The 26785-nt window shown below is 38.1% G+C and overlaps 1 protein-coding gene across 1 annotated transcript in view; it reads left to right on the top strand.

Moving 5' to 3' along the window:
- Nucleotides 1-26785, top strand: part of nbas (NBAS subunit of NRZ tethering complex) — a 161942-nt gene that overhangs the window by 35469 nt on the left and 99688 nt on the right. Inside the window, exons 20-32 of the mRNA XM_008398001.1 lie at nucleotides 1260-1364; nucleotides 1526-1662; nucleotides 6165-6251; nucleotides 7138-7291; nucleotides 13136-13321; nucleotides 15124-15297; nucleotides 15545-15678; nucleotides 20263-20325; nucleotides 22404-22526; nucleotides 22616-22718; nucleotides 22878-22955; nucleotides 23080-23234; nucleotides 26667-26779. Coding sequence (XP_008396223.1) covers nucleotides 1260-1364; nucleotides 1526-1662; nucleotides 6165-6251; nucleotides 7138-7291; nucleotides 13136-13321; nucleotides 15124-15297; nucleotides 15545-15678; nucleotides 20263-20325; nucleotides 22404-22526; nucleotides 22616-22718; nucleotides 22878-22955; nucleotides 23080-23234; nucleotides 26667-26779 — 1612 coding nt within the window. The remainder of the gene's footprint in view (nucleotides 1-1259; nucleotides 1365-1525; nucleotides 1663-6164; nucleotides 6252-7137; nucleotides 7292-13135; nucleotides 13322-15123; nucleotides 15298-15544; nucleotides 15679-20262; nucleotides 20326-22403; nucleotides 22527-22615; nucleotides 22719-22877; nucleotides 22956-23079; nucleotides 23235-26666; nucleotides 26780-26785) is intronic.

Genomic DNA, 26785 nt, shown 5'->3' with positions numbered 1-26785 from the left:
TTTTCCAAACTCGCATCCTGTTCTTATCCTAAGAGTCCAGCTTGAATCTGTGGCAATTAATACAAAGAGAAGGACTTAGAAGTGCTATTAATTTTAATTAAAGTTGCATTAAGTAAAAGGGATTCTAATGCCTCCAATATTTTCACTTGTGTTTATGTGGAACACAAACGGCTTTAATGTTTTCTTAAACATTCTTTATGGCTTAGATGTTTTCCCACCAGCAAACTAATGCTTTTTGCTTTTATATCAAATCCCTACAACGCGCAGAGGATTTTCTCATCTATCCTGCATGGATACTTTCTCTTAACCCCACTAATCTCTTCAGAAATATAAAAACAACTAAAGAAGATATGGATGTGAGAGGATTTTTAAGTATATGAATGGAAGACTGAAGAAGTGGCAGATCCTTCGTGCTCTAACACATCATACATTACTGATAGACTGGCTATAGAAGCACTTCAGCTCAATAGACACACGTCTGAAGTGGAGCTTGACTCTTGCAGCCAAGTGCTGGGGGGGTGGGGGGGGATTTTTATATTCAGTTTGAAGGATGTTAACATGCACACCCTGCTCATCCACAATAAATCACAAATGAACAAGGCTTTGCTTTCCCCCCATGCAAGGGGAGATGAGATTTTCTTTGCCCCGCTGCCTATTCAGCTCTGACAGGGTGACGTCCCTTACTTTACTCGGACATTGTCATGGTAACGGCAGGACTCGTCAGATGCCTTTCGCCCCAATCCATTTTCTCTGGCCATCTATGAATATGATATTAGGGTTTTCATCATCCCAACTCGGGGTGACTCTGTCTGAGTACGACCCATTCAAAGGCTATCCATCACACACACACATTTTGACATGCTCTTCAACGCACACGCATATTCAAGCATGAAAGATGCTGCAGAGATTTTATACCCACAGATAAATCCCTCTAACCAAAGGCCAGAACAACAAATGTTCCTTCCTGACATATGCACACATACACACACACGCACACCCCCACGCACACACACACAAGTTCCAAAGATTTGCCCAAAGCAGCTCTAAGCTACAAAGTCAAATAGCATGTCTGTTGACTCTCCTTTACTGCATTTCTTCACATTCTCATCTGCTTCTTTCTCTGTCCCTCCCATCTTTAGTTTGGTTTGCAACACTTATTCTGGAAAGATAACCCTTCAACTTCTCAAATTTGTTTTAGTGAACCTTTTTGTCAGTTTTTCATCTCTACTTCTCTCTGCTCCACCCTCCCTTTTTTCCAGGAGATACTTGGTGGGCCTCATGCAGCTGAACAGAAATATGATGCAGAGTTCTTCAAGAAGTTCCGGAGTCAAAATATTGTTCTGTCTGCAAGAAACTATGCCAGGGTAACATGAGCGTCTCAATTTCTTCAAAGTTTGTTCTCATGATGTCTTATTATAGCTGCATTCATCACCTTAAAAAAAAAATTATCTGAATTTTCAGTTTCATTTGAAATAAAACTAAACTGTAGGGACTACAGTTGATGTTTTCTCATGTTTGTTTGTAGGAGAGCAATGTTCAGGCTCTGACTATTCTGTTCACGTATCATGGAGAAGAACTCCTGCAGCACAGGCTGGCTATCCTCTACAACTTTCCAGAAACCACCTCTCCCCACGAATATGCCGTTCTGCTGCCCGAGGCCTGGTGAGACGTAAACAGAGGCTCACATACATCATGATACAAATGATTTAAAATACATGTCTGACATAAAAACCCAAGAGCAAGATCATGACTTCTTTTTATGAAACACCCCTCAGGTTCTAGCCAGATATGATATGGGCATAGAGTGTTTTTTTTTTTGTGTCCCCCTCCCCCGACCCCCCACCCCCAACATACAGTATTTGTTTAAGTTTTACATTGATGTTTGGTAAAGTGAATGTGGATGTTTTGCTTTCCAGTAGTAAATTCTGCTTAGGGGAGCCCTATATTATGTTTCTCACGAGTTTAATTATCCAAATTATCCAACTTGATGAATTAATAAAAGCAAAGTTTGATTCGTTTTCAATATGGATTAGACAACAAGAGATGCTCTTTGCATTTTGTCAGCTTCAAGTTATTTCAGAAATAGTACTATATATATATTTTTTTATTTACAATGGAAAAGTACCTACAATTATTTTTAGAAATTAAAATGTAACAATAACTCATTTAGCATCAAGCTAATTTTAATAGTTGTTCCAAGTTTGCAGCGGTGACAAATTAACTTGCTGCAAAAGGAGAATTTCTTTACTTATTGTAATTAATCTGGGGCATTAAAAATCTTGTCAGAGACTGTGTGTTCTATCAGGGCACATTATCGTATCTGCTGCTGGAATGGTAATCCTTTACTTTAAAAATTTATCACTTTGCTTTAAAGTTTTAAAAAGTTTATTCCAAGAAGGAAAAAGATAAAACAGGTATACCTTCTGTAACAAAAAAAAAAGATTCCTCTGTTCTCTCTTTTTAATCTATTGTGTGGCTCATAGGAGGTACTTTTATTAGCATCGTCTTTGGTTCGTATCATTACTTTTATGAATGGTTACACTATTGGGCTTGCAACTAAGTACCTGAAAATAATTTTTATTTCTTTTAATTATGTGACTCTTGTGTGCTTTAATAAGAAATCATGGTTACCTTAATTCTTATTGTCTATTTATCTTAAGTAGTGGGATGTACAGATCAACTCTCAATAGACTTGTTTGAAGCTGTGATTTGCTCTGCTTGTTGGTTGGTCATTATTAAAACAACCTGGCCACATCATGGGCTATTTATTAGCATATTGTTTGCCAGACCCCTGCAGAACTGTCGGCTTTGCTAAGCACTTTTTTGAGAGTGTGGTTTCATATTAATTTGCCCCGCTACTTAAAAAAACTCATTGCTTTACACTGCACTGAAATAAGTGTAAATCAAAGTAAAGGTAGAAATGGTAACTTCTGTCAGGAACACTCGATTCTATATTGCAGAAACAAGTTGATATTATAAAGGAAGCCAACTTTATTTTTAAAACTGCAAGCACAAGCCAAAGTGCTAAGGATAAAATGTGGAAAAATAAAAATATAAAACACGATAAAGTACACAAATTAAAATGCATACTTTCATTACAGAAAATAAATGTCAACAAATCAATACAATCCTAATAAAATTAACATTTCATACATGATCATAGTCAAAACCAAAAAGCTGATTCTTTAGACTACATTTAAAAATATCGGTTGAAGAGACCTGTCTATTTTATTATGGCAATGAGATGAAGACAGGGTGTGCAAGTGCAGCAACTCAGAGAGGTGGTGTGGGATAACACCACTTAAGGCTTTAAAAACAAATAAAAAATAAAATAAAATTAACTCTAAAATTGACAGGCAGCCATTGTAGAGAGAATAAAGCAGGAATAATATGCTCCCTTCTCAATGTACCATCTAAAAGCTGGGTGCATTTTGCACCAGTTAAAGACGTGACAAGGATGACTGGCTATCACCAAGGCACAGCCAGTTACAATAATCCAACAAAATTGCAATAAAAGCATGGATTACTGTTTCCAAATCATCTTTTGACAGGATTGGTTTAATTTTGGCCAGTTGCCTCAGCAGCAGAAAGCCGGATTTCACCACTGCTCTCGCTTTACTGTCAAACCAAAAATCACTATCCATTTTAAAAGCCAAATTAGTGACACTAGGCTTTAAATGGTGCACCAGAGGACAGACAAATATGTTAAAAAGACACGCTTAACTGGATTAACTTGTGTAAAGTTTGCTTCAGTTTACAAGAAATTACAATTAAAAGCTATCGTTTACTGAAAAGAAAATTCTAAGAAGTCTCATTTACAGAGTGCCACAACCCATGTAGGGGACATAGCAAACATGTTTAAGAAGAAGGTGTTCTGGTCATATAAGAACAAAAGTACACTTTTGAATCATAGCAATCATGTTTGGGGCAGATGCTCGGGGAAGATGGATAAAGCTAAATACACAACTCTCAAGGAATACAATCTGTTTGAGGCTGTAACAATGTTGATACTTAAGCAGATCATTCACCTTCCAAGACATGAAATGGTTTAGATCAAAGCCTAAATGTGTTAGAATGGTCCAGTCAAAGTTTAAGGCTAAATCTTGTTCAGAATCTGTGCACCCAAAAAACGATGGACATCCAGGCTGACTGAACTTGAACTTTTTGCGACAAATAACATGGAAAAAATATCAGTCTATATGTGCAGAGCGTGGCGCTTTAACTGCAGTAACATTTGGCACTACAACATATCGACGTGCATGACAAACATTTTAGATATTTATTAAAAAAGTAATAATGTAAGATGAATTTTTGTCCTTTCACTTCATAATTCTGAATGGAATTGCTATATTGATCTGTCTCATAAAATGCATTTAAACTACATTGTAATGTGATGAAATTCAAGTTCAAGCAAAATATAGACGATAGGCTAGTTGAATCATTTTAGTATCAACAATTGCAATTGTCTAGTGTGTTTTGTCCCATGTCGGGATCGTCTGACCTTGTTTTTATTGCATAGGACATTTGTGCTTAAAGACTGTATGAGGCTGCTACAGTAAACAGTAGACAAACACATTTTTAACAAAGAAACATTTATATACATATATAAAAGGAAAAGGTCTTCTGAAGTCATGACTTTTACTACGCAGGAGTAATTGTCCTGGTTTCCATCTACACGCATGCCTAGTCACGCACACGCACAGTTCTGTGCAGCCTTTCTTTCTTTTTTTTTATATTAGGCATGTCTTGAGTTTGTATGGAGGTCAGGCGGTTGTGGCTCTGCAGTGGGCATCCATCATGGAGCTGCCGCTGTGGGCCAGTTTTCCATTTCCCTCAGCTTGTGAGCACCAACTGCTGCTCCTTCAGCACTCACTCCCACACTGCAGCAGACGGAGCGCGCTCACACCATCTGTCTGGGGCTCACTCTATATACTGAAGTCTTGCTTCATTGAAACAAGGGGAGGGAGGGTGAATATAGTATTCTTCTGTAATATCGATCAGGTTTTTTGTGGGGACTTTGAGGAGCATTGATGTCAAAAAAGTTTACTTGTAGTTTGAAATTGTTTTCGCAGCAAACCCAAAGAGTTAAAAATGCCTTGCATCCTCTCCTCACCCCTGCCGCCCTGCTCCCTGGATGTGAAGTAGATCAGAGCTGTGGATGCAGAATGATTTATTCCTCTTATTGATATCTGACCCTGCTCACCAATATTTACTCTGCTCGCTCGAACAGAGTTGTCGTTAATGAAGAAAAAAGACCAGGTAGTAAGTAAAACAGAATGAATTTGCTGAAGTTTATTAAGTCCTTAATAAATGCAATGTTAGGTTTGGTCCCTTCTCCAAATTTGGATGAGTTTGCGCTGCAGTGTTGTTATAAATCTCTGACACTAATTTTTTTCAAGTCAACATAAATCACACCTGCTACTTTCTTCTCATGTATTTTTGTGATTGGATAGAATTTATAGCAGTGCTAATAAAACCGCTGCAGCGCGTGTGCACTCGGCCTTTAACGGCACCGAAGATGATTTGTAGCTGCACTATCTCTTGGAGTTTACAGCCACAGTACATATTTTCTCTGTCCACAGAGGAGTAGATAACAGAAAGAAATGCACTTTTCTTCACCATGGAAGTCTTTGTGCGTAGGCATTTTTATGCTTTTTGCATGAGAATTTCCTTTTTTGGGACTCATCAGCTGCGGCGTGTAAGGTTAAAGAATCATTAACACAATCCTACACCTTCTCTGAAGAGTTGAAGTTGTTGTAGCTGCTATGATCCAATGTTTTGGCAGTATAGTTGACAGTTTCACATGTCTACCAGTAATCGGGTATGAGTGTGGTTAGTGCAACTGAACCAAAAAAACATATTTAACCAGTTGATTTAGACTGCATTAAAGTTGGCAGTTATTTTTTCCACTTAGGTCCTGGTTTGTTTTGGAAAACCTTTTTACCTTAATAAATGAACTAATGAGTCATAAGCTGCGTTTTTTTTATTTTTATTTTTTTTATTTATTCAGGCTGTCAAAAACAGAAGAAACCTTTAAGATTCCACATGCTTTTTCACAGCACTGCAGGTGCTATATGGTTGTCCTGATAAGCTAGTTTGTTCAGTTATGTAATTTGAAATTTGCATTCGTGGATGCTGTTCCCTAATCCTTTTTTCTGTTACAGTACGGATGAAAGAGGGGAGTTGGCGTTGATCCCTTGGGAGGAGCAGAGACACAGAGAGATGGACTGGTGTGAGGCAGAGGAGTGCAGGTAAATACTTTACATTAGCCCTAACTGATTTTTAGCCTTTCACATTTAAACATATTAAACTCCAACATTCAGACCATAGGGTTTAATGTGTAATTATATGATCTGCCCATATATTAACAAAAAGCCTCCCATCCACATTGCAAAATTGTGATAATTCCTGTTCCATAAAGGCCAGATGCTTGTGCTGGCATCATTATGTGAAACAAAACATGACATCCTATTATCCAAATGTTAAATAGAGCCATATCAGACTAATGCTGAGTCCTGTTGTGCTGCCAATTTGTGCCATTTGCTGTCTATTACGAGGGAGGCAGCTTCATTTACAATTGTACTTTTCAGGCACGGTTTTATTACTCCTTGGTGTAGAGAGGCAATGTAGATTATCATCTATTTGGAAATCTGTCCTGGCGTTTCATTTTTGTTTAGGTAATAAAAATAACATGTTTTTATGCTGGTATTCTTTCCTCCAATAATGCTTTATCTTCATTCTTGAGATGAGGAGATATTTTATTTTTTTGGTATCAACTCTAAATGCTAATGTTTGACTTCTTTACAATGTCATGCACACTTACCTCATCAGTGTGTGAAATGTTAACAGCAGTGTTTTCGTTTCTAAACTCAGCATATTCCATAGTAGATGTGGGCAACATTACAAAAATGGACATGATAGGCAAAGCTCAAATGGATAAAACTAAACGATTTCCTGTAATCCATTCAACCTTTCTGTTGTCTGCTGACACTAGGCAAGTTTTCATGAGCTTTTGATTGGCCAGTCAAGTAAAAGAAAAAAAGTTAGATTCTTGTGAATACCCTTTTAGTCAGTAACTAATTTGACTGGAATTAATGATTTACATTTAAATTAAAAACTCCCCTTTTAATGATCTAGAGCGGTTCTGGACCAAAGCTTGTTTGATGATGACGGTTTCCTATATGAGGATTCTCCAGAGTTGCAAAGATTTCGTACAGCCACACCGTCCATTGAACTTCTATCCGACTGGTACCGGAGCAGAGCCCAGGACATCGACTCCACCTCCAGACAGGTATGAACATTGGATAAAACAGCAGATCCCCAAATAACACTGTTGAGCACAATGATGGAGAGATGATGATTTGGAATAGTTTTGTACCTTGCAGTGCTTGTGTATGCTGAAATATTCTAAAGTGAAATATGAGGCCATCTTGAAACAGAAATTGATTTCTTAAGATCATTGTTATGGCCCAAGGTTATACAATTGGGTACAAAGGTATGTATTTTCTGTTTACTTTATATTGTGCTCATATCTACATGCTTATTGCATATTTCCACATTTCATATTTAGCATATGTAACATTTCGACCTAATTGGCACAAGTATAGCCACCTCTTAGCACTTTCGTTCATCTGTAGATGGAAACCAGAAACTCTTTTGTTCAAACAGACATCTACAGTAGTGAGTGTAAAACTCTTTGCCAAAAGGGCATTTAGCTTTGAACGTCCAACAATTGAAGTATTTAATTTCCCGTTGTTCTCACTTTCAGTTTGAAAACATTTTCTTGTCCCTTGCCGGGAATGAAATCAGCTCAGACCGCAGGTATTTTCTCCCATTAACGTGAAACATCTTATGCACCCCGTTGATTACTTTTTTCAGGTTCCCTCAGCTTTATTGTGACTTACAGCAGGGCAGCAGCAGAAAGCAATTAATGGAAGCCTGGCTATTGGAAAGATAATTGCTGTTGCACACTACTTTTAGATAATTGAGGGCAGAAAAGTGTGATGAGCGTGGATTCATAATGCAGAAGAGATGTTGCCAACCTCCATCAGTCAAGGTCACTTTGATCCTGTCTGTGACAGTTATTATCATATTGGCCATATGGACTTTTAATGAAGAGAAACCAAAGCTTCTGTCATCTGCGCTCTGATGCCGGGGCTGTAAAATAGGACTTGATAGGACTTGTTTAGAGGAGTAATGGGATATAAACGCTGGAGCTGCCCACTGTCTCCACCCACACCATCTAAACTGCAACCCTCTCCCCTTTTCACCTCCTTCACAGTGATGGATCAAAGATGTCAGAGCACTCTCTTTATCTTTGTGAAAGGACTAACTAGGCAGAAGTCATATTGTTCCCCTTCATTTCTCTATTTCATTCCTTTCCTTCAGCTCAAGGAGGATGGAGGAATAGAGATTTGGGGGTCCATTGCTCATTTTTTGTGAGACCTGGGGAATTGTTGCTTTCATCATGCACTAGAGAGAGGGAGACTTAGAGGATCTGGAAAAAAAAATCGTAGGCTTTGTTAATCTCAAGGAATCACACCAGCTTTCCCTTTCATTCTTTCCCTTGTTTCTTTTTAATTAGAACTCATCTCCTCTTGCTCCTTAACACATTACTCCAGGAGTCTCTTGGGACTCGCCTCGCTCCTCTTCTGCGCCTTCACACTTTTTCTCACACGTGCTGAAATGACATAGATCCTAAAAAATCAGGTATTTTAATTCCTTTGTATTCATACCATTTGAACTTTTTCAGATACACCAGAAATCTTTGTTTCATAAAGGTTTCATGTCGCATAGCAACACCAAATACTTCATAAAATAATGCGAAGTTTCTCTGTTTTTTTTTTTTTTCAAATAGAAACCTAAAGTGTGACATGCATTTGTTTTTATACACCAAAATAATTCTCATTAATCAATTTTATTTTAATTACAGAAGCAAGTCTTCTTGCCTCTCTTTCCTTTGTGGTATATTTCTACTAGTTTAGTATATCTACGAACTAGAGCTGCATGATAGTAGGAAAGACATGAAATCACAATATTATTGTTGAATATTACATTGATAATAGCTTCTGCAATCAGCAGTCATTTTTATCATTCATGCTTTTTTTTTCCATTAACACAATGAATGTACCACTCTACCTGACCATAGTTATCTTTCACTCTAACATCTAATTAAAATTTCAGTTGGAATTAGGTTTGCACTTTGATTGGTTCTATCTAATTGACCCAATTAGATAGATCCAGCTCTTGCTGGATATTTAGAGTTGTCCTGCTGGAAAATGATCTTTCACCTCATTCTTAGAGGAATGTGAAAAGTTTACATGCTTTTGCAAGGCGATGCATTTTTTTCCCCATCATGATCTGGCTGCTGTTGATGCTTGGGAGAATGATTTAGTGTAGAGAAAGTGGGGCTTGATTAAATAGGAGTGACATCAGGGGAAGCTGGAGTGTTGTGAAGCAGTCATAGAGAGATGGCTACCGAGATGCTGAAGGGGGGTGGGGGGAATTGACAACATGACTCATATAGAGGAACAAGCTTCAAAAGCATAACATGAGAGTGTAAAACAAGAAAGGAAAAAACGCAGATAAGTGCAGGGCCAATGCAGCATTTCCCACCAGGTTAGCGCATTACAAACACAAAGTGAAGAGAGGCCAACGCCGACAGATGCTTCGATAGAAAAAAAGAAAGCAATCTTATGGAAAGAGCTGTGTGTGAAGAAAATTACCACTTATATGGGGTTGAAGAGGTGGAAAGAAATTATATTAAAAACAAGTGGTGGTTGCACTTGCAACAAAATGGCCCAAAATAAGGGGATGCCTTTTGAAAAACAGAAATGAGAAAGGGGGCTGCTGGTTTACAGGGAAAGCAGATGGCCAGGCAGGGAGTTCAAAGAGAGGCCAGCTATAGTGACTGCTGAAGACTTCTATTAGAAAGTGGGAGGGGAAGAGAAGAAGACCAGTGGGTCAGAAATTGAGCAGAGTTGAAGAGAATATGAGAGACCCACGTTTGAAAGAAAAGACTAAGATTGGAAAAGGATGAGAGAAAAAGGAGGCTTTAATTGAGCTGGAGGATCATAGAGAACTTACGAAAGGGAGATAATAGAGAGAGACTGAAGATACATAATTATACTTAATCAATAAAGATAACAGATGCGGAGATGGGGTCATAATTAAAATGCTAGATTTAGGCATAGGCTGATTGGGAGATGCTTATGAGTTGATGGAAGTATCGTGTCGAATGAGAATTTTGTGAGAAATGCATAACATGATTCATTTTTTTAAATTTAAAACTAAATAATGAAACAATTTTTATTCAGATTTAATAATATATTAATTTTGTAGTTAAATCTATACCATTAATTGCTCTGGCATTAGCATTCTAACTAAACAATATAGACACAGTTATCAGGGACTTACTGTATCAAATATTTTTCATTTGGCCTTTGTACTGTTTATAGACTTGCACTGATAATAAACAAGCTGATTAAAAACAAGTTAATTAACTACTACGCCTGCATTTAGCTAGTGTGGCATAGTAGACATTCAGAAATCTGGCCATTTTACTGACATACTCTGACCAAGACTTGAAAATGTATCCCGGAGAAGATTAGGAGATTGATAAACTATGTCCAGATGTAATTAGGACTATGAAGCTGTTATGATAAACTGCTTGATTAAATGGATTGTTAGTTCTTGCTTTTTAAATTGAATCCCATTGTAGTAGTGGTGATGTTGATGATGATAATAATAATAATTTAGTCGGATCATTTTTCTTTCAATAATGTATGCAGCAAGGGTTCACTTAAGTAAAAGAACTTAAATCTTTCACAAATCAATTTTTAAGAAGATTGATCCTTTCATTTAGACGTAATTCAGCTGGTTTGTGTAGATGAACACTTCTTAAATCCATCCGGTGTAGACAAGATTATGTTATTGAAACAAATATCTTTTCTGCGTTATTTTAAAAACACACGGCTGTGTGTCCGCTGCACCTTAGTTTAGTGAGAGAAAGTATTTCCAAATCAATAAGTTTGTCTTTCACCCAGCTGGCAGTCAGTGTGCAGCATTGCTAATCTACGCTCCTTCCTACCAGAGACGACTCCGGTCAATCTTTCACTGTGTCTAGTGTCTCATTAAAAGAAAATTTAAAAAAATCAATTTTAAACCTAGATGCTTATTTTGAAATCTCACCTGTCAACAATGAGATAGGGAAATCCCTCTCTGGAGGATCTCTTCACACATTTCGATCAATAACCCTCTCTCTCTTTCTGCATCCAGTCAGTTCAGCTCTGAGTCAAGCCGGTTGGGTTTCTTCTGATGCCTCTGTTTGTTTGCAAGAATGTACATTCAAGCAAAGAAATATATGAAATTACTTGTTAAGTAGAAATATGCTGAAATAAGCTGTAGGCTGTAGCATGCGAGTGTGCTTATGTCCGTGTGTAAGACGCTTGGCCAAAGAGGCTCTGCTTTAAAGGAATGGAGAAAGCAATCATCACCCAGAGGCCCAGTGGCATCTGCTATTGATTGGCCGACATCCACAGGTAGGTGCACATCGATTGGTCGGGCATGCTGCCAGTGTATAGGTGGTCCAATATTGATCGGTTGCTCTTTTGGATGGAATCCTATTGATCCGAGTAGCAGGAAGCCCAAATCGTCTGCTTTATTGTGGAACGAATAATGATTGGATATTAGCAAAGACTGATGGGTTTTATTTGGTCTAGGATTGGCTGGAATACCGTTGCTTTTTCTGTGTCCTACTTCAGTAACCTCAGGAGTGTCTTTTTATTGACCTGTCACATTGCTACCTACACCCTCTATATTCACGATAGTCACTGTCCAATTGTGACTGACATTGTGCAGAGACACAAAACTGTATATGGAAATGCATTGTTGTACAGCGACTGCACTAATGAATGAATTCCAAAGTTCCATCTAGTATTTATCACATTTGACAAAAAGTACTCTGATATACAGTGCCAAGAAATGCAGCACAGCAAATCTCACAGCTTTGTCTTTTTTGCTGGATCATTGAATATTTTGTATTGCATAAAACACGTTTTATTTTTAGGTAAAGATAACTTGAGTAAATCAAAAATGCAGTACACAAAAACACTGTCCTAACCAATCTGTCTCTGGAAAATAGGCAATTTCCCCTTAGTACAGATTGTGCCATAACAGGTTTGTATTTTTTTATCAGCAAGGGTATTGGTTTTGTTGGGACATTAACATTTACTATAAATGAAAAGCGTGAGCCCTGCAGGGCTTTAGATGTTAGTTCTTTTTTGTTGTTTGTAGTTCTGTTTATGGTTCTTCCTTTTTCTAGAGGTCTGGCAATGATCAGGCCTGGGTGTGATGAGAGAAATTTCACTAGAAACGGGGTTAATCACAGCTCATTTACACTTTGTGCATGTCTCCATTTGTTTTATTACTATTCCTTTATTCCTTCTCCCACAAATTATTACCTTGTCAAAGACACAATCTGCTGCATTTATCTGCAAGTACTTGTTAGCATATTAACCACGTCTGCATATCTAGAGAATAATTTTTTTTGCCTGTTATTATTTGCAAAATAGCTCCGGTTCTGCTAGAAGGGATATTAGCTTTTCCTCCACACTTCATGATTTGGATGGAGACTTTCTTTCAGCAGTTGTTTCAGTTTCTGGGTTGAACAGCGCTCTTTAAAATCTTCTAAGCTTTATATCCTAACTCTATTTTAAACATCTTTACAACTTTATCCCTAATCTGTCTACTGTGTTGCCATTTCTTTATGATGCTGTTTGTGCGCCAACATTCTCAGAGGCCTTCACAGAGCAGCTGGAACATTACAGAGATTAAGTTATTCACAAGTGCACTGTATTTACTAATGAGGAAACTTCTGAAAGGAATTGCTTGCTCTGGATGTTATTGAAGGGTGTCAGAATGAAGAATGCATATTAATATTACACTTTCTGTCATGCCTTTGAACAGACAGTTTTGACTCTAAACCTAAAAAGAATTTTGAAGGACTCTGTTTTATTTTTATACCAATTCTTAATCTACACATAAATTAAAATGTTTAATTTCATGCTTTTCTGACCACATAAATTCATTTTACTTTTGCTCTTTCCTCTCCATTTTCATTTCTTGTCCCTGTCAGGTGGATTGCTCCTTGTCACTGGTACGGCTGGGGAAGGAGCGGGAGATCCCGGGGCTGGAGCTCCTGGCTGATGACTTGGTCACCATGGAAACGCTGGTGTATGAGGCGTCATGTGAACTCAGCCTGACACTTAAAGATTTGCAGCAGCTCAGCGACATTGACAAACTGCGCCTGCTTATGAAAAACGTGAGTGACATTTTTCCTGGTGGGGACTCTTTTTTTTAAAAATTTATTTATTTTTTTAATAATATGCTTTAGAGTGAAAAGTAGGCCTGGATTTCTCTTTTTCTTGCGATTAGATTGATAATGAAGGAGCCTTGATTCAAAACGGGTACTCTCGTTTTGGTTGCGCTAAATCATCCTAGGAGATTTCGCGCATGTTCTTACAGCTGACATGAAAGCGTAATATATTATGCAGTTCAAAATGAGAACAAAAACCTATTCGATGTTAATAAACTTCTAAAATCATCTAAATTAGACTTCATTGTTCACAATGGAAAAAGAAAAAGTTTCTGACTTTGAAAATATATTTAGTGGTGGCCACAAATTCCTGAAATCCCTGACATTTAATGATACAAACCTGCTTTCCAACCACAGCAAGAGAGCTATGAAAGCTATTCTATTGCAAGTACTACAGTTACAAGTCCCCTTGGAGTACATGATATGAGCTGTCCTGTAAATTGTAGCTAATAACTGCCAGCTTTAGCCTGTAAGGACCATTGGCAATGGGATCTGCCACACAGGCAGGCAGCCAGCAAATGTTGTTGACTGCACTAATACATGCTGTTTGACTGGAACTCCCTTTGGGCTCTCATCGGATGTACGAGTGTGTGTGTGTGTTTGTAACTGTTTACCAAACTGGCTAGATTACATCTCCCTCTCTGCTGGTGTCTGATGTCTTTCTTTTCAGAGACACAGCACAGTGAAGCAAAACGTGCGTGGGTGTGTAAGCTTGCGTTTGTGATCTAATTTTGTTTTTGAATCTCATTTTTTTCTGCAAATACGTTCTCATCGGCACATTGGGAGTCAGGGTTGTCGCAAGGCTCTCTGAAGAGCTTAGCATCTACGTTTGCACACCATTGCACTACCCACATGCTGCAGCAATTACAGTTTAAGTTCAAGTTTAATTGCACCCCTATGTTTTATGTAAATGCTCTTTGAAGTGCTCCACTATGTCCAGAAAAGTAAAACTATGGAAATCATGATATACATGCAAACCAGTGTTAAAATGCTCATATTCTTTTCCATCACACAATCTTAAACATCTTATTTGTTGTAAATATTTCGCCAACATGAAAAGGATCAGAGACATCCAACTGATGTCTTACAGGGTTACTACACAGTAGGGGAAAAATATGGGACTTGATCAAAGCTTATTTTTAGGTTTCATCATTTTATGAAGGATGGAAAAACATCTGTCCGTTCATCCATCTGTCAGTTTGTCTGTCTTTCCAACTGTCCAACCATCAATTAATCTGTCAAGTCATCAGTTTGTCCGTTTGACCATATATTCATCTGTATGTCCATCCTTTTATCTATCTGTCCATCCATTCAACCTTCAGTCTATCTGTCCATACATCCAATCATTCATTCATAAAGCCGTCTGTTTGTCCCTCTGTCTCTCTGTCTGTCACATTTGTTCATGCAGCTATCGGTCACTTTCTGTCCATTCAGCAGGTTATGTATTCAAATCATGACATGTACAAACATCTGCCTTAACTTTGTATCTTAGTGTTTCGTTTGTACTTTGACTATTTATTAAAATAAAACAGAAAATTTGATCCTGGGCATTGTGTAATATTGGAGCCTGATCTTAAAGAACCATCATCGGTGACTGACGATATAAAAAAAACGAGACAAGTTGTGCATTGATTTGTATCAGCAAATCGTACTTTTTTATGTTTAACTTATGTATATTTTTGTCCCATCATTATATTAAAGAAAACCAATGAATAAAATCTTTTTCTGCTGTTTCTTTTTGTTTACAGTCAAATCCTGAGGGCTACGCGAGAGATGCCTTCCAGTGGATGGTGCCATTCTTGCACCGCTGTGAGGGACACAGCGAAGGCGCTGCCAAGTCTCTGCTTGCAAACTACCTGGTCAGCCTGGGCCAGCAAGACCTCACTCTCCCTCTCATCATTTTCCAGCACTCTAAGCCTGTCGTAAGTATCCCACAACTCACACACATGCTGCGGTTGGTTTATGCCAGGGGCGGCGCTTTTGGTCGCGTTATAAATGATGAACCATAAGCCACTGGCATGGGCAGGCCTCTTGTGTTTCACAGAAGGTACAAATCATGCACATATATGTGCTATAAAGAAAGACGATGGGTAGACTGTTGCTTTAGCTTTAAGGTAAATTAATTATGGATGCACATCGACATGCAGACACCTTTGTCGTCTCCTTCAGTGCCATCAGAAGATTGTTGGAGACCCAGACCAGCTGATGGAGGTAGCCCTGGAGTGCATCTACAGCTGCGAGAGAGACGACCAGCTCAGCCTCTGTTACGACATTCTGGAGTGTCTTCCCCAAAGGGGCTATGGGTCAGACATACACACATCACCATACACCGACGCTCAAAGACAGCTGGTCAGATATTTACTGCTCTGAAAATGACAGCATCGATCTTCATCTTGATTTTGTTAGCCGTGGTTTCAGGATGCTAAAGAAGTCGATCACTGCCTTCTCCACAAAAATACAATAATCCCAATTCCCACACCATCTCTCCTTTCATTCCAGCCTCCCAGCTCTCCTTGGGCCTATAAATAAACCCAAGTACCCCTCTCTGTTTCTGTTTCCCCTCCCTTTGAGCCTATATTTTCCTCCTTCTTCCCGCTTATAAGTCCAACTTGCACTCCAAAGAGCCATCAGTCAACCCTGCTACAGTTCGAATATTATTTCCTACCCTTTCCCATTGCTCAGTCTTTTTCTCTGTACGCCTCTTCAGTTGCGCATTTTATTGCATATGACACGAGGGCCGGCCTGGTGAGTTTCCCATGAGACTGTGTGGGTTTGCAGCACATTTAAAAGTGACTGAGTGGTCTTAAGAGAGAAAATCATTGATAAAGTGGACATGTGGACTCCTTGAATAGCTGAAATCAAATGAAATTGTTCAAAAAATCAGCCTTTATTGTAGAAATAAATTACCATTGTGACAGTACTCAGGCGGCTGCATGACGGGAACCTGAACTTTCAACAGCTGCACATTTTGCTCTTTTCATCTGTCTCACTTTAGCTCCACTGTGGCACTCCATGCTGGGAGTTTATGCTTTTCTATTGCACACTCGCCACAGGGAATGACTGCACTGAAACAAGAGACACTAGAATTGGTTTGGAGCAGGGGTCTCTCTTAATCAGTGTTTAATATTGTGTTAATCTGACCAAATTTATTGCATTTATTTTTATGAAAAGTAACTGCTTTGTCTAAATCAGTGTTTCTCAACCTTTTTCAGCCCAGCGCCCCCATAGCCTTTATCCAGGTCCCTCACTGCCCCCCACCAAAGAATTTGTAGGCTACTTTGCACTGACTATTATTTTATTATTAATATTACTGTCATTATAGATGTTTTGATTTCTATGCTTGTTCTGTATTTATCATCAAAAATAATTTCCCAGAGAACAAAAAGGCCGTGGGAATAGAAATTATGTTCACAGGTGTCTACGAAAAATGCAATGAGTGGACATTCAACTTAAAATTGGTAGGTCTAACTGCAGCCAATCAGAGTGGAAAAAATATTCTTATTCTTTGCCATTTTCTAGTTGTTAAATATTACACAAAATGACCAGATAAAAGATGTACAACATGCCAGTTTAAACTTTGATCTATTTGCAAAACGACTGAGCTCTGCAACATTAAAACTGTAACTACATTAATCATAGCTCTTCTTCTCTTCAGTGTTCTGTCGGTTTCTGGTGGTGCAGCTCTGTGCTGCCTTCAGGAGAATGGGACATCAGAGAATCATCCATAAAATTTCACCCATATGGCATTTATTGTGCAAACCAGAGCTTTCAGTGGAAAAACAAAAGTTCCAGACCCTTTTAATGCCATACAGTCCTCTGTATTAATTATTGCTCAAAAGGTCTTGCCATACCAGTTTATTCCTCTGTATTTGCTTTAGTTAGTTTCTTAGTTTATTCTTGCATTTTATTCTTCATTCATTTCCATTTAGTTTTCTTTGATTAGTATTGTCCTCTTGGTTTATTACATGTCCACTTTCTTTCCTGTTGCTAGATTTATTTTATCATTTATTGACGCTCACCACCAGTAATCTTCACTCATCACTTGCTGCGCCGCCTAATCGTCATGTGTTCCACATCATGTGTTGATTTTTCACTGTTCAGCGTCGGATTCTCTGTTTTTATGCCATAATTCATATCTAGTTCGTCGCTCCGTTTTATGTCCCGCTTCTCCTGTTTCAGAGTTTTGCGCAATGTACGCATCTTTTTTTTTTTTTTTTTTAACCCCCTAAGGTGCAGGGCATATCGATCAGGAAAAGGCAGACTGACATAAACCTTTTCAAACAATGGAAACAATTCTGATTATTGAAATGTAAAAGTGCTGTGGTACCCTTGTTCTATCACACCCGTTTCATACCGGACCACTTACAGCACCGGTGTTACCGCTCTCTATCGTGGTATCACCCATGGAGGGATTTCCTTATTTAAATGGGTTCATTTTTCAGAGGGATACAAAGTCAAGGTATCAGGATTTTAGTAATTACATGTTTAAGAGCGATTTTGTCCTTCCATGGAAGTGGGCAGCATCCAGACGGACAATAAAACACTTTTTAATATAAGTTCCAGCTTTGACATGATCCCAGAACTGCCAAAACGTATGTACAAAAATCCTCAATAAAACATGAAATATTTGAAAATCAGACACCAGACAAAGTGAATCACTGCAACGTCATCAGCCAGTGTAACGCTGAACTGATGCGGTGAAGCTACCAGTAGCAGGAGAACGGAGCTGCGCCAAGAAGCTACAAACATTAAAGAGAAGAAGAGCTGCCATCAATACCGTTGCAGCCAAGCATGTTTTAATGTTGCACAATACAGTTTTACAAGTTGCTCAAAGTCTAAACTGGTATTGTTGTGCATATAAGGTGTAAAGTTTACCTTCGACCGAACGCCCCCCAAAGTCATCCCAGCGCCCCCCTTTTGTAAAAATTTTCGCCAACGCCCCCTGCCGTCCTCTGAACGCCCCCCCAGGGGGCGTACCGCCCACGTTGAGAACCGCTAGGCTGGAGGGTTTGTTTTGGTGTTGTCCTATACATGAGTGTAATATTTGGAAAAACCCTTTGGAGAGTTTTGTCAGATTTGCTACAAATATCCACTTTGACCTGTTGATGAATAAGGATTATTTAATTGGTCTCTCCAAATTGTCCCTAGGTGTGAGTGTGTGGATGCATGGTTGTTTGTCCTGTGTCTCTGTGTTTCCCTGCGACAGACTGGCGACCTGTCCAGGGTGAACCCCGCCTCTCGCCCGGAACGTTAGCTGGAGATGGGCACCAGCAACCCTCCCGACCCCACTAAGGGCTTTAAACTGTCTCACATTGTGATACATTACAGCTATAAACTTTCATGTTTTTTTATTAGGTTTTTATTTAATAGTTTTAACTCAGCAGAGCTGAATACAGGTTCTCTGCATCTGTATTCTTTGTCAACCCTTAAAAAAATAATAATTTCCCCACCTCTTCATAATTATACACTACCTTGTCTTAGTCTGTCACATAAAATGTCAATAAAATATATTGAAGCTTGAGAAAACATAATAAGCAGTTTTCAAAGGAATTAATAATTTTAATAATTTTAACATTGCAAATGTTAAAATTATAGTTTGCTGTCACATCAATTATTGACTCTCTTACCTCAATGATAACTCGCATAATAATAATGGTGTTAAAATTTGCATTTTTAAATCAAATCCATCTAGTTAAAATAGAAAAGTTGGACCACAAATGGTAAGAATCACCATCAACTCAGTCTAAGAGCACTGGCTGAAATTTTGAAGCTCAGTCTAAATATGATTCAGTATGCCAATTTTTTATATAAACTCGTCCTGAATCACACATCATAGCTGCGTCCTATTGGCATTACCAAACGTTTGTCACCAAATCAGCCAAGATGCCTGAGTTTGAACCACACTTGGCACAGTTCAAATTCTTAGCAGTCTATGAAAAAAAAACTAAGTGAATTAAAGCCTTTGTCTATTTTAGTTTTTCCTCTGTTATGTTTAACTATTCAGAAAGATGAGTGGTTAGGTGACAAAAGAAGAAGATACTGTAAAGCAGAGCAGTTTTTAAGCGTTTACAGCAATTATATTTTGAGATGTTAATGTTTTATATTACTTCAGCTATACTGGAATTTCACCTGTAGTGGAATAAATATTGATCAAAAATGTTTTGTTATAGTGTTGCTATACAGTTCTTTTAATTCATTTTATAGTGCTTTTATAGTGGAGAAAATGGCTCACTTTCCTTTAGTGATTTATATTCTGTGGCATTTAGATTAGAAGAAATTGTGAGGCCGGCATGTACGTGCAACAGCCTAAACTTAACTTTTCTCCTGGGAGGGATTTTTCTAACTTATTAAGCTCCTTGCCCTACATAGAATGATGCACCTTTGTGAACCAAGATAGAAACCGTTACTTAGCTGCTCCAGCTCAGGTTTTCTAATCTGTGACTCTGGCTAATTAAGTCTAAATCTTCTAAGTACATAATTTGCCTTTCCTCTTGGCTAGAATAAAACGTAGGAATGAACAAGACATTAGTGAATCAGGGACATAAATTGCAGGAAAAGTAGATGTGGAGGGCTAAAAGTCAGAGCTAAGAAGAAGAAAGCAGAGAAATGGGTTAAAATTGTCAAGATTTTGTTTCTGATTGGTGGGGTAGAAAGACAAATTTACACATGGTTTATTTTATCATGGCCAGTACTCTGTAGGGGAACCGGCCAACCTGGTCCAGAATGCTTTGCCTCAAGCCAAAGCATCAATGGGGTTGTATTTTTGGTAGGGAATCGATGGAGGTTTACAAACTCATAGTGTACATCTTTATTATGCAATCTACTGTTTATTTTGTGCTCCATTTTACTGACTAGAAACATTTTTTTCCTGTTTTATTGCTTTACAGACCAGAGACAGAAATCACAGGATCACTCCATGACAAGGTGGACAAACTTGAAAAGCATCTAAGGTATATTTGCTCTTTATCTATCACCTCTGTTTTTGTCCACTTTGCAGATGTAGGAATAGATTAGTTTAACAGTATGTATCCACAGGCTCTGAAAGTTATACAGCATAATTTGTGCAGCATTTTCCTTTCTGCTGTGTTCAATCTTTTAGATCACGGTAGACATATTTCCATGTCTGACATCAGGAAATATGCAATTATGCAGTAGTGCTAAGACAATTTCTATTTTATGCAAATTGCACTTCCAATTTTCATTTCTTTTTACATTTAATTTTTTTTTTTTATGTATTTGGGATTTTTAAGTGAATAAAACAGGATTGTCTGTCATTCTTTATCCTAATCTCTTCCACAGCTGCTATTTAAAATTCCCTCAACAACTTGTAAGGTGTTTCTGTTCTATCATTAGTGATCTATTACTTGGGAAACTATCATTGTAGACAAATTGTTAAATAATTTAGGATTCTGACTTCATAGCAACCACCAAAAAAGAGGAGACACAAATGTGCACTCAGCTCACTCACTCACTCCGTATCAAAGGATCATCGACATTCCCAGTGGGTTAAAAACGCCCCAAGCGTTGGATCTATTGCTGTTTTTTTTTTTTTTTCCTCCCTTTGGCTCCCATGGATGCACTTGGAAAAACGGTAATGATGAAGGTGAAGATGGGGGATACTGGTGAAGCCGGGAAGAGGGCAGTAGCCTGATAGGAATCCCAACAAATAGGGTGATAAAGAAGGGAATGAACTAGCTGTGAGAAAGCTAATGTTGAGGCTCAGTCTGTCCTCTACGTAGTTTATATGCAAGAATCAACAACCTCAGGGATACCTCGGGGAGCTTGCTGATTGTGTTTATTGCCGTGCCATGCTGAAGTTTATGTGACTCACACCGCAGATGAATCAAGCAGCAAATGCCAAGTGTTTGCCCTCCGAGGATTACCGTAATAAAGGCTGGCTACGGTCGCTGCCACTGCCACTAACTTGTTGTAAATTTCAAGCCTTGCTGTTTTTCTTTCACTCACACACATGCGTTACAAGTGCAAGCCCTCACACATTCGCAGGCACCTGTTTGCTATGTTAATGAGCTGCGGTGGAGATCGAACATCTGTAGCAGCACGACCCTGTTGAGACGGGAAGGGGCGCCGCGCTAATCCGTCACCAACACCTAGCCGCTCCCTTGGTCACGTAAAACAGCTGTCAGTGTGTGTTGCATACAGACACACACTTACAAATCAGTGCTGTCTCTGTGACATGCACTTTATCATGTTGTTGTTCTGACTAGAACTGTGCTTTCTCCATCTGCACTGTGTCTTACAAATGACTCTGTGCTGCCAAAATAATGAACAACTTAGATTCTACCCGTCTTCCTGTGGATTGTGCTGGTTTTTATTTGTTGTCTTTGTTCTTTATTTAGTTTGGCTTTTCCAACTGTGACTCCTTCTCATCGTTATTGCTTCTTTATTAAATACGCTAAAGGAAAATGTTTGTGCGGCTTTATTTGTTAACGTATTGTAACTCATCTGAATTCCCTTGATTTATTTTTACTCATTAGACTAAAAATGGCAGATCATAAATGCACAATGCTTCTAACAAATGTGGAGAAATTTGATTTAGTAGGATGTTAATTGCAAATATTACAGATCATTATATCTTAGGTGCAAATAACATCAGCGTTGCATCAGGGTTTCTACTCAGTGTTAAAGTCTGGGAAGGTATGGACTTTATTGTGTTTTTCAGATGTTTAAAAGTATGAAAAATGGGGAAAAAAATTAGTACTTTGGAAAATCGAGCCTCAAAATGGAACTTGATTTAAAATTTGAATTGAAATAAAATATTACAGAAGTGAAAGTAAAGTTTTGTTTTATTTATCCATTTTCTTCAGCAGTACTACATTCAAAATTTAAAAAAGTAGCACAAATTGACTGGGTCTGTAATTCAAAGAGTTAGACGTGGTCTTTGGTGCCTTCCTACAATGCTGTCTTTAGAAGGAAGCGATGAGTGACTTTATCTTACAAAAAGAAATCTATTTCTCCAAGTTCTTGAATGTATGATTTTCTTGTAAACCTGATACTGTTTGCTTGGCAGTGTGGTGGAAGTTTTGGAGAAGCATGGCCTCCAGAAGCCCATCTCCTATGTGAAGAACAGCCAGAACAGTAAGGAGGAGGCCCACCAACTAATGGTCAAGCTGTGCCGTCACACCGGCCGCAAGTATGAGCTCAGAATGAAATGTCTTCCTGAATGTGAAACTGACACAACAAATGTCTGAGTATGTTGAATATTTTGTGTGTTGCATTCAGGAACCCTCCAGTCAGTGCGTCGGTCTGGAGAGCTCTCCTGAAGGACCTGCTTGATATGCAGCAGAACGTTTACACTTGCCTAGAATCAGAGACGTGTCATCAGGTATCAACAAGCAGCAAATTCACAAAAGAATACCCCGTTTAAGTGCTTGTACGAAATCTTGCAGTTTAATACCCTAAACAATAACATTTACAGTTCTCGTTCAACAAAGACAGATATAATTTTCGCATCACTTCTCCTTATATTTTCTGACTCTGGCAGATTTTTGTCGAGTCCCTGCTGTGCTCAAGCCGTGTGGAGAACGTACGCCTGGCAGGGCAGCTTATGCATTGCTCCGCGGTATGTTGAATAAAACCTTCCTTGACACGGTCCTGCTACCCCTACTGGGTTCTCCAATCATTAAGCCGCTTATAATAAATTTCCATTCTCATTGATTTCTCTGCACTTTTATTCATGTTTCCAGGTGAATCAGGATGTTCCCATTAGCTTGTCTTTCCGGGGAAAGGGTCACGCTCTGAAGGTGGCCTACAACAGCAGCGTGGAGTTGGTTTTAGCTGCTGCCAGGGAGTACTTCAACTCCTCCACAGCACTAACAGATCCCTGCATGGGGCTGGCCAGGTAAGGAAGACTAGGAGTAGCTGTATTTCCATACAAAATGGCCACTTGAAAAATAACTCTTTTGCCAATTCTTACTTGGCACGAATTAGACATAATTCAAGTGAAACAATTCAAATTTTGAAGTATGAGCCTGTAGATTCAGAGATGGCAAAATTTTTTTTTTAATTAATCAAATTTCTATAATGTTAAGTAAATGTGTCATTAATTATATTAAATGTAGATAAATAGAAATACTTATTATATAAGATATTTAGTGGTTGCATGGTGGAATACATTAATTTATTTGCTCTTTTAGACACACCATGTCTAAACCTTTGGGCAAGGCTAATACTGCTTAAATCAAAAATAATTGTCCTGAAATTGACTTACTGTGAGGTTAACCAATCAGGTGTTAGTGACAGTATAATGGATCAGTTTTCACTATAGAGCTACACATCGCAAATGCATATTTTTTAGATTATTTAGATATTGAACAAATTGTTGTAGTTACAAAATGTTATTTTCTTTTTTTTATTTGAGATTGAAATATTAAAATATATTTTTGTATTTAATGTTTGTTGTGGTACTTTTGGCTTTTGTTGTGCCATATGAACTATTTTTTTTCCCTGTTGTATCCTCTTAAAAAATGAAGCAAAAAAAAAAAACAGTCACTGTTTATGTCTGCTTTCATTTTATCTTCTGTTGTGTGCTACACGAAGATTTTGTATTTGTGTTTCTTGCTGGCTTCAGATCTTAGAGGGGGGCCGCTGGATGTCTAATCTCACCGTCTGTTCCTAGTGGGGAAGTGGGACAGTAATTGGGTCGTCATTCATTTATAGTAACTAATACGGAGGCCCCCCTCCACACACTTGGACAGCATCATCCATTGTGACACTCCCACCATGTGAGCATGTGCGTCTGTGCATATGTGTGTTTGTTGTGTATCAGTAAAAGGGAGAAGAACTGGTGGGTGTTACTAGGGAGATCAATCGCCAGAGTTTTCTTGATTATGAAAGCTTCACATAGGACATTTTGGGAGTTTTGAGACTGACTAAAATCTTGTTTATTACAAAATTAACTGCTTCAGCTTTTTAATGGCAGAAATTTGCATGGAGCCGCTATAAAGTAATCTGTTGAAATGCACTTAAATGAAACGTTAATGGAAATTTGCTAAAACCCTCTTTGCACTGTCATCAAGCTATAAAGTATGTAAAAAAATAAATACATAAAAATAAGGCCATATTTAAACTTGTTGGCCTTGTGTGTATTTGATGTAGTGAACAAAATCTGAAAAAATGTCCAAATTTGAGTAGTTTGTACAATTTACTTCCCTGTGTGTCCTTACAGATAAAGAGCACAGAGCTTTCCCTTTTCAATCTTGAATTAACTGACAACCTCTAAGACTAGATTTATTTCTGGATCTTGTTTTGTTCTCTTTTATGTTGTTGCTTAATCTTCAGTGTAGAACAGATTTAACAACTAACTGTCTGTTGTGCTTTAGATAAAAGAAAGAGCTGTTAAAATCTACTGTGGGAAAAAAAAGAAAGCCAGACACAATTCAGCAATCATTAAGTTGTTGTCAGCAAAGTATCTCTGTTGTGTTTGAGAAAACTCATCTCTGTTTTTGTTAGGAGGGGAAAAATAAAGAAAACAAAACATACTGGGAAAAAAAAAGTTTGCTGCATTGCCCGTCTTTATTCTATGAAAGAAGATATCAATATTTTTGCTTCTGTTTCAAAGATAAATTGAATAGAATTGTTAAGTTAAATATTTTATAAATGTTGCACAAAATAATGTGAAAATAATGGTCTAGGTGGAACAAACCAATGAGACTTTTTTTTCTGTTCCTATTGGCTCTGTCAGTGCACACGCTTCCAAATCCTTCACGACCTAAGTGCATAATCAACATGTCCTTTTTCAGTTTTTCTTTCGCCCATCTGCAGCTCTTTCCTCTGCTTCTGTCCTTGCCAGGACAAACCTCTTCTTCCTGGCAGAAAAATTCTCATCTTGCTTAAGAGCAGGTGAAGCTGTGTGGAGGGTTTGTGGAGTGTGCAGTCTACTGAGAACTTAGCTGCAGTATTTTTTTTTAGGATGTTTTGGTCTCATTATGCTTTATTGGATAAATTACTGCACACGTAAACGAAGGACAAGCCGATCCTCTCCATGTACACAGATGTAAGATCTGTACTCTCAGCTTGGGAATGTACGTTAAATTTATCATTTTGCCTTGTTTTTTTTTTGTTTTGTTTTTTTCCGTCCCAGACCTTGGTGGTTTATTTATTTTCTAAAGTAAACTTGCATCTTGCTCACTTGCTCATTCAGCACACTGTTTTATATTCTAAGTGCTATGCTGCATAATCCTCTTAAGGATAATGAGTGTGGATTGTATTCCAAGAGAAACTCTGCTGTTGTGGATCCGTCAAATTAGTCTAGACTTTGTAAATAAATCCATTTTAGAAACCTCGTCACATTTCTGTTCGCACTGCTGAACTCTGGAAACTTCAGGCTTAATAGCATTTAGTGCTAACTGGAATAAAGAAAATCCATTTAGTCTCCTTCATTTTAATCTGTGAGGTTTGAATGAACATAAGTGGGCATAGTCCTCATGTGGTGATAACCTTGAAAAAAAGTGTTATTGTGTTAGACGGGTTTGGACAGGACATCGACATTTATTTCTTGTGCTGCTGCTGAAGTAATAAGTGATTATTACTATCTTATTAATGTTATCTGTAACATTTGTTTAGTTATCTAGATCTGAAAACAAAACACTTGGTATAGAATTCCTGATAAGGACATTCACTTAGATCTTAAGGGCTTCTTATGTTGATTTGTATACCATTTTCTGTTCTGGTAAATAATCTGTTCCAGTGGCCACCCAGTAGACAGCTGCTTGAAACCCAGATCTCACCACTTATGCATCCTTTCCCAATATATTGCTTAGTTTTGGCTGTAAAATATGTTTCACCTTCTGGACAGTCAGTTGAATGGGTTTAAGAAGATAATTCTAATGAAAAAAATATCAGTAAAAACAACAGAACAAGCAACCATGGACCCAGAAGACCAGAGACGGGAACAGATATCCCTAAAACGTGCAAACAAACTGGAAAAATGGAAAAAAAAATAAAATAAAAAATCTGAAAATTACAAATGTTGGTTTAATTTCTTCAAAAATGTAAAGTGTAGAAATAACGAGAAGTGTAATATCAGAACAATAAAAAATAGTTTTAGTGTGGTAGGTGTCGCCCTTTTAGTTTTGCTACATTGCAGGGTTTTTTTTGCAATTGAAAACATTTCGAAGCAGCCAAATATCTCGTTTTTTTTCTTTTTTTTTCGTTCAGCTCACTGCAAGTGCACTGCAACATGTGGAGGAGCAAGAGAAAGCTCAAGTCAATCCAGTGATCTGATTTATCATAGGTAACGTTTTTGGTATTAATTGACTGTTTTCTTCCTTAGGGCATGTCTCCAACTGATCACCGACTGTCCTCCAGCCATCCAGGAGGAACTGGACCTCATCAGCGCTCTCAGTCAACTGGAGGACTTCAGCGTTCGCATTCTCCCGCTGCAAGGTGGTA

The sequence above is a fragment of the Poecilia reticulata genome, linkage group LG21 (assembly GCF_000633615.1).
Source record: "Poecilia reticulata strain Guanapo linkage group LG21, Guppy_female_1.0+MT, whole genome shotgun sequence".
Lineage (NCBI taxonomy): Eukaryota > Metazoa > Chordata > Actinopteri > Cyprinodontiformes > Poeciliidae > Poecilia > Poecilia reticulata.
Note: the sequence above shows the minus strand (reverse complement) of the source record. Positions and strands in the feature narration are given on the sequence as shown.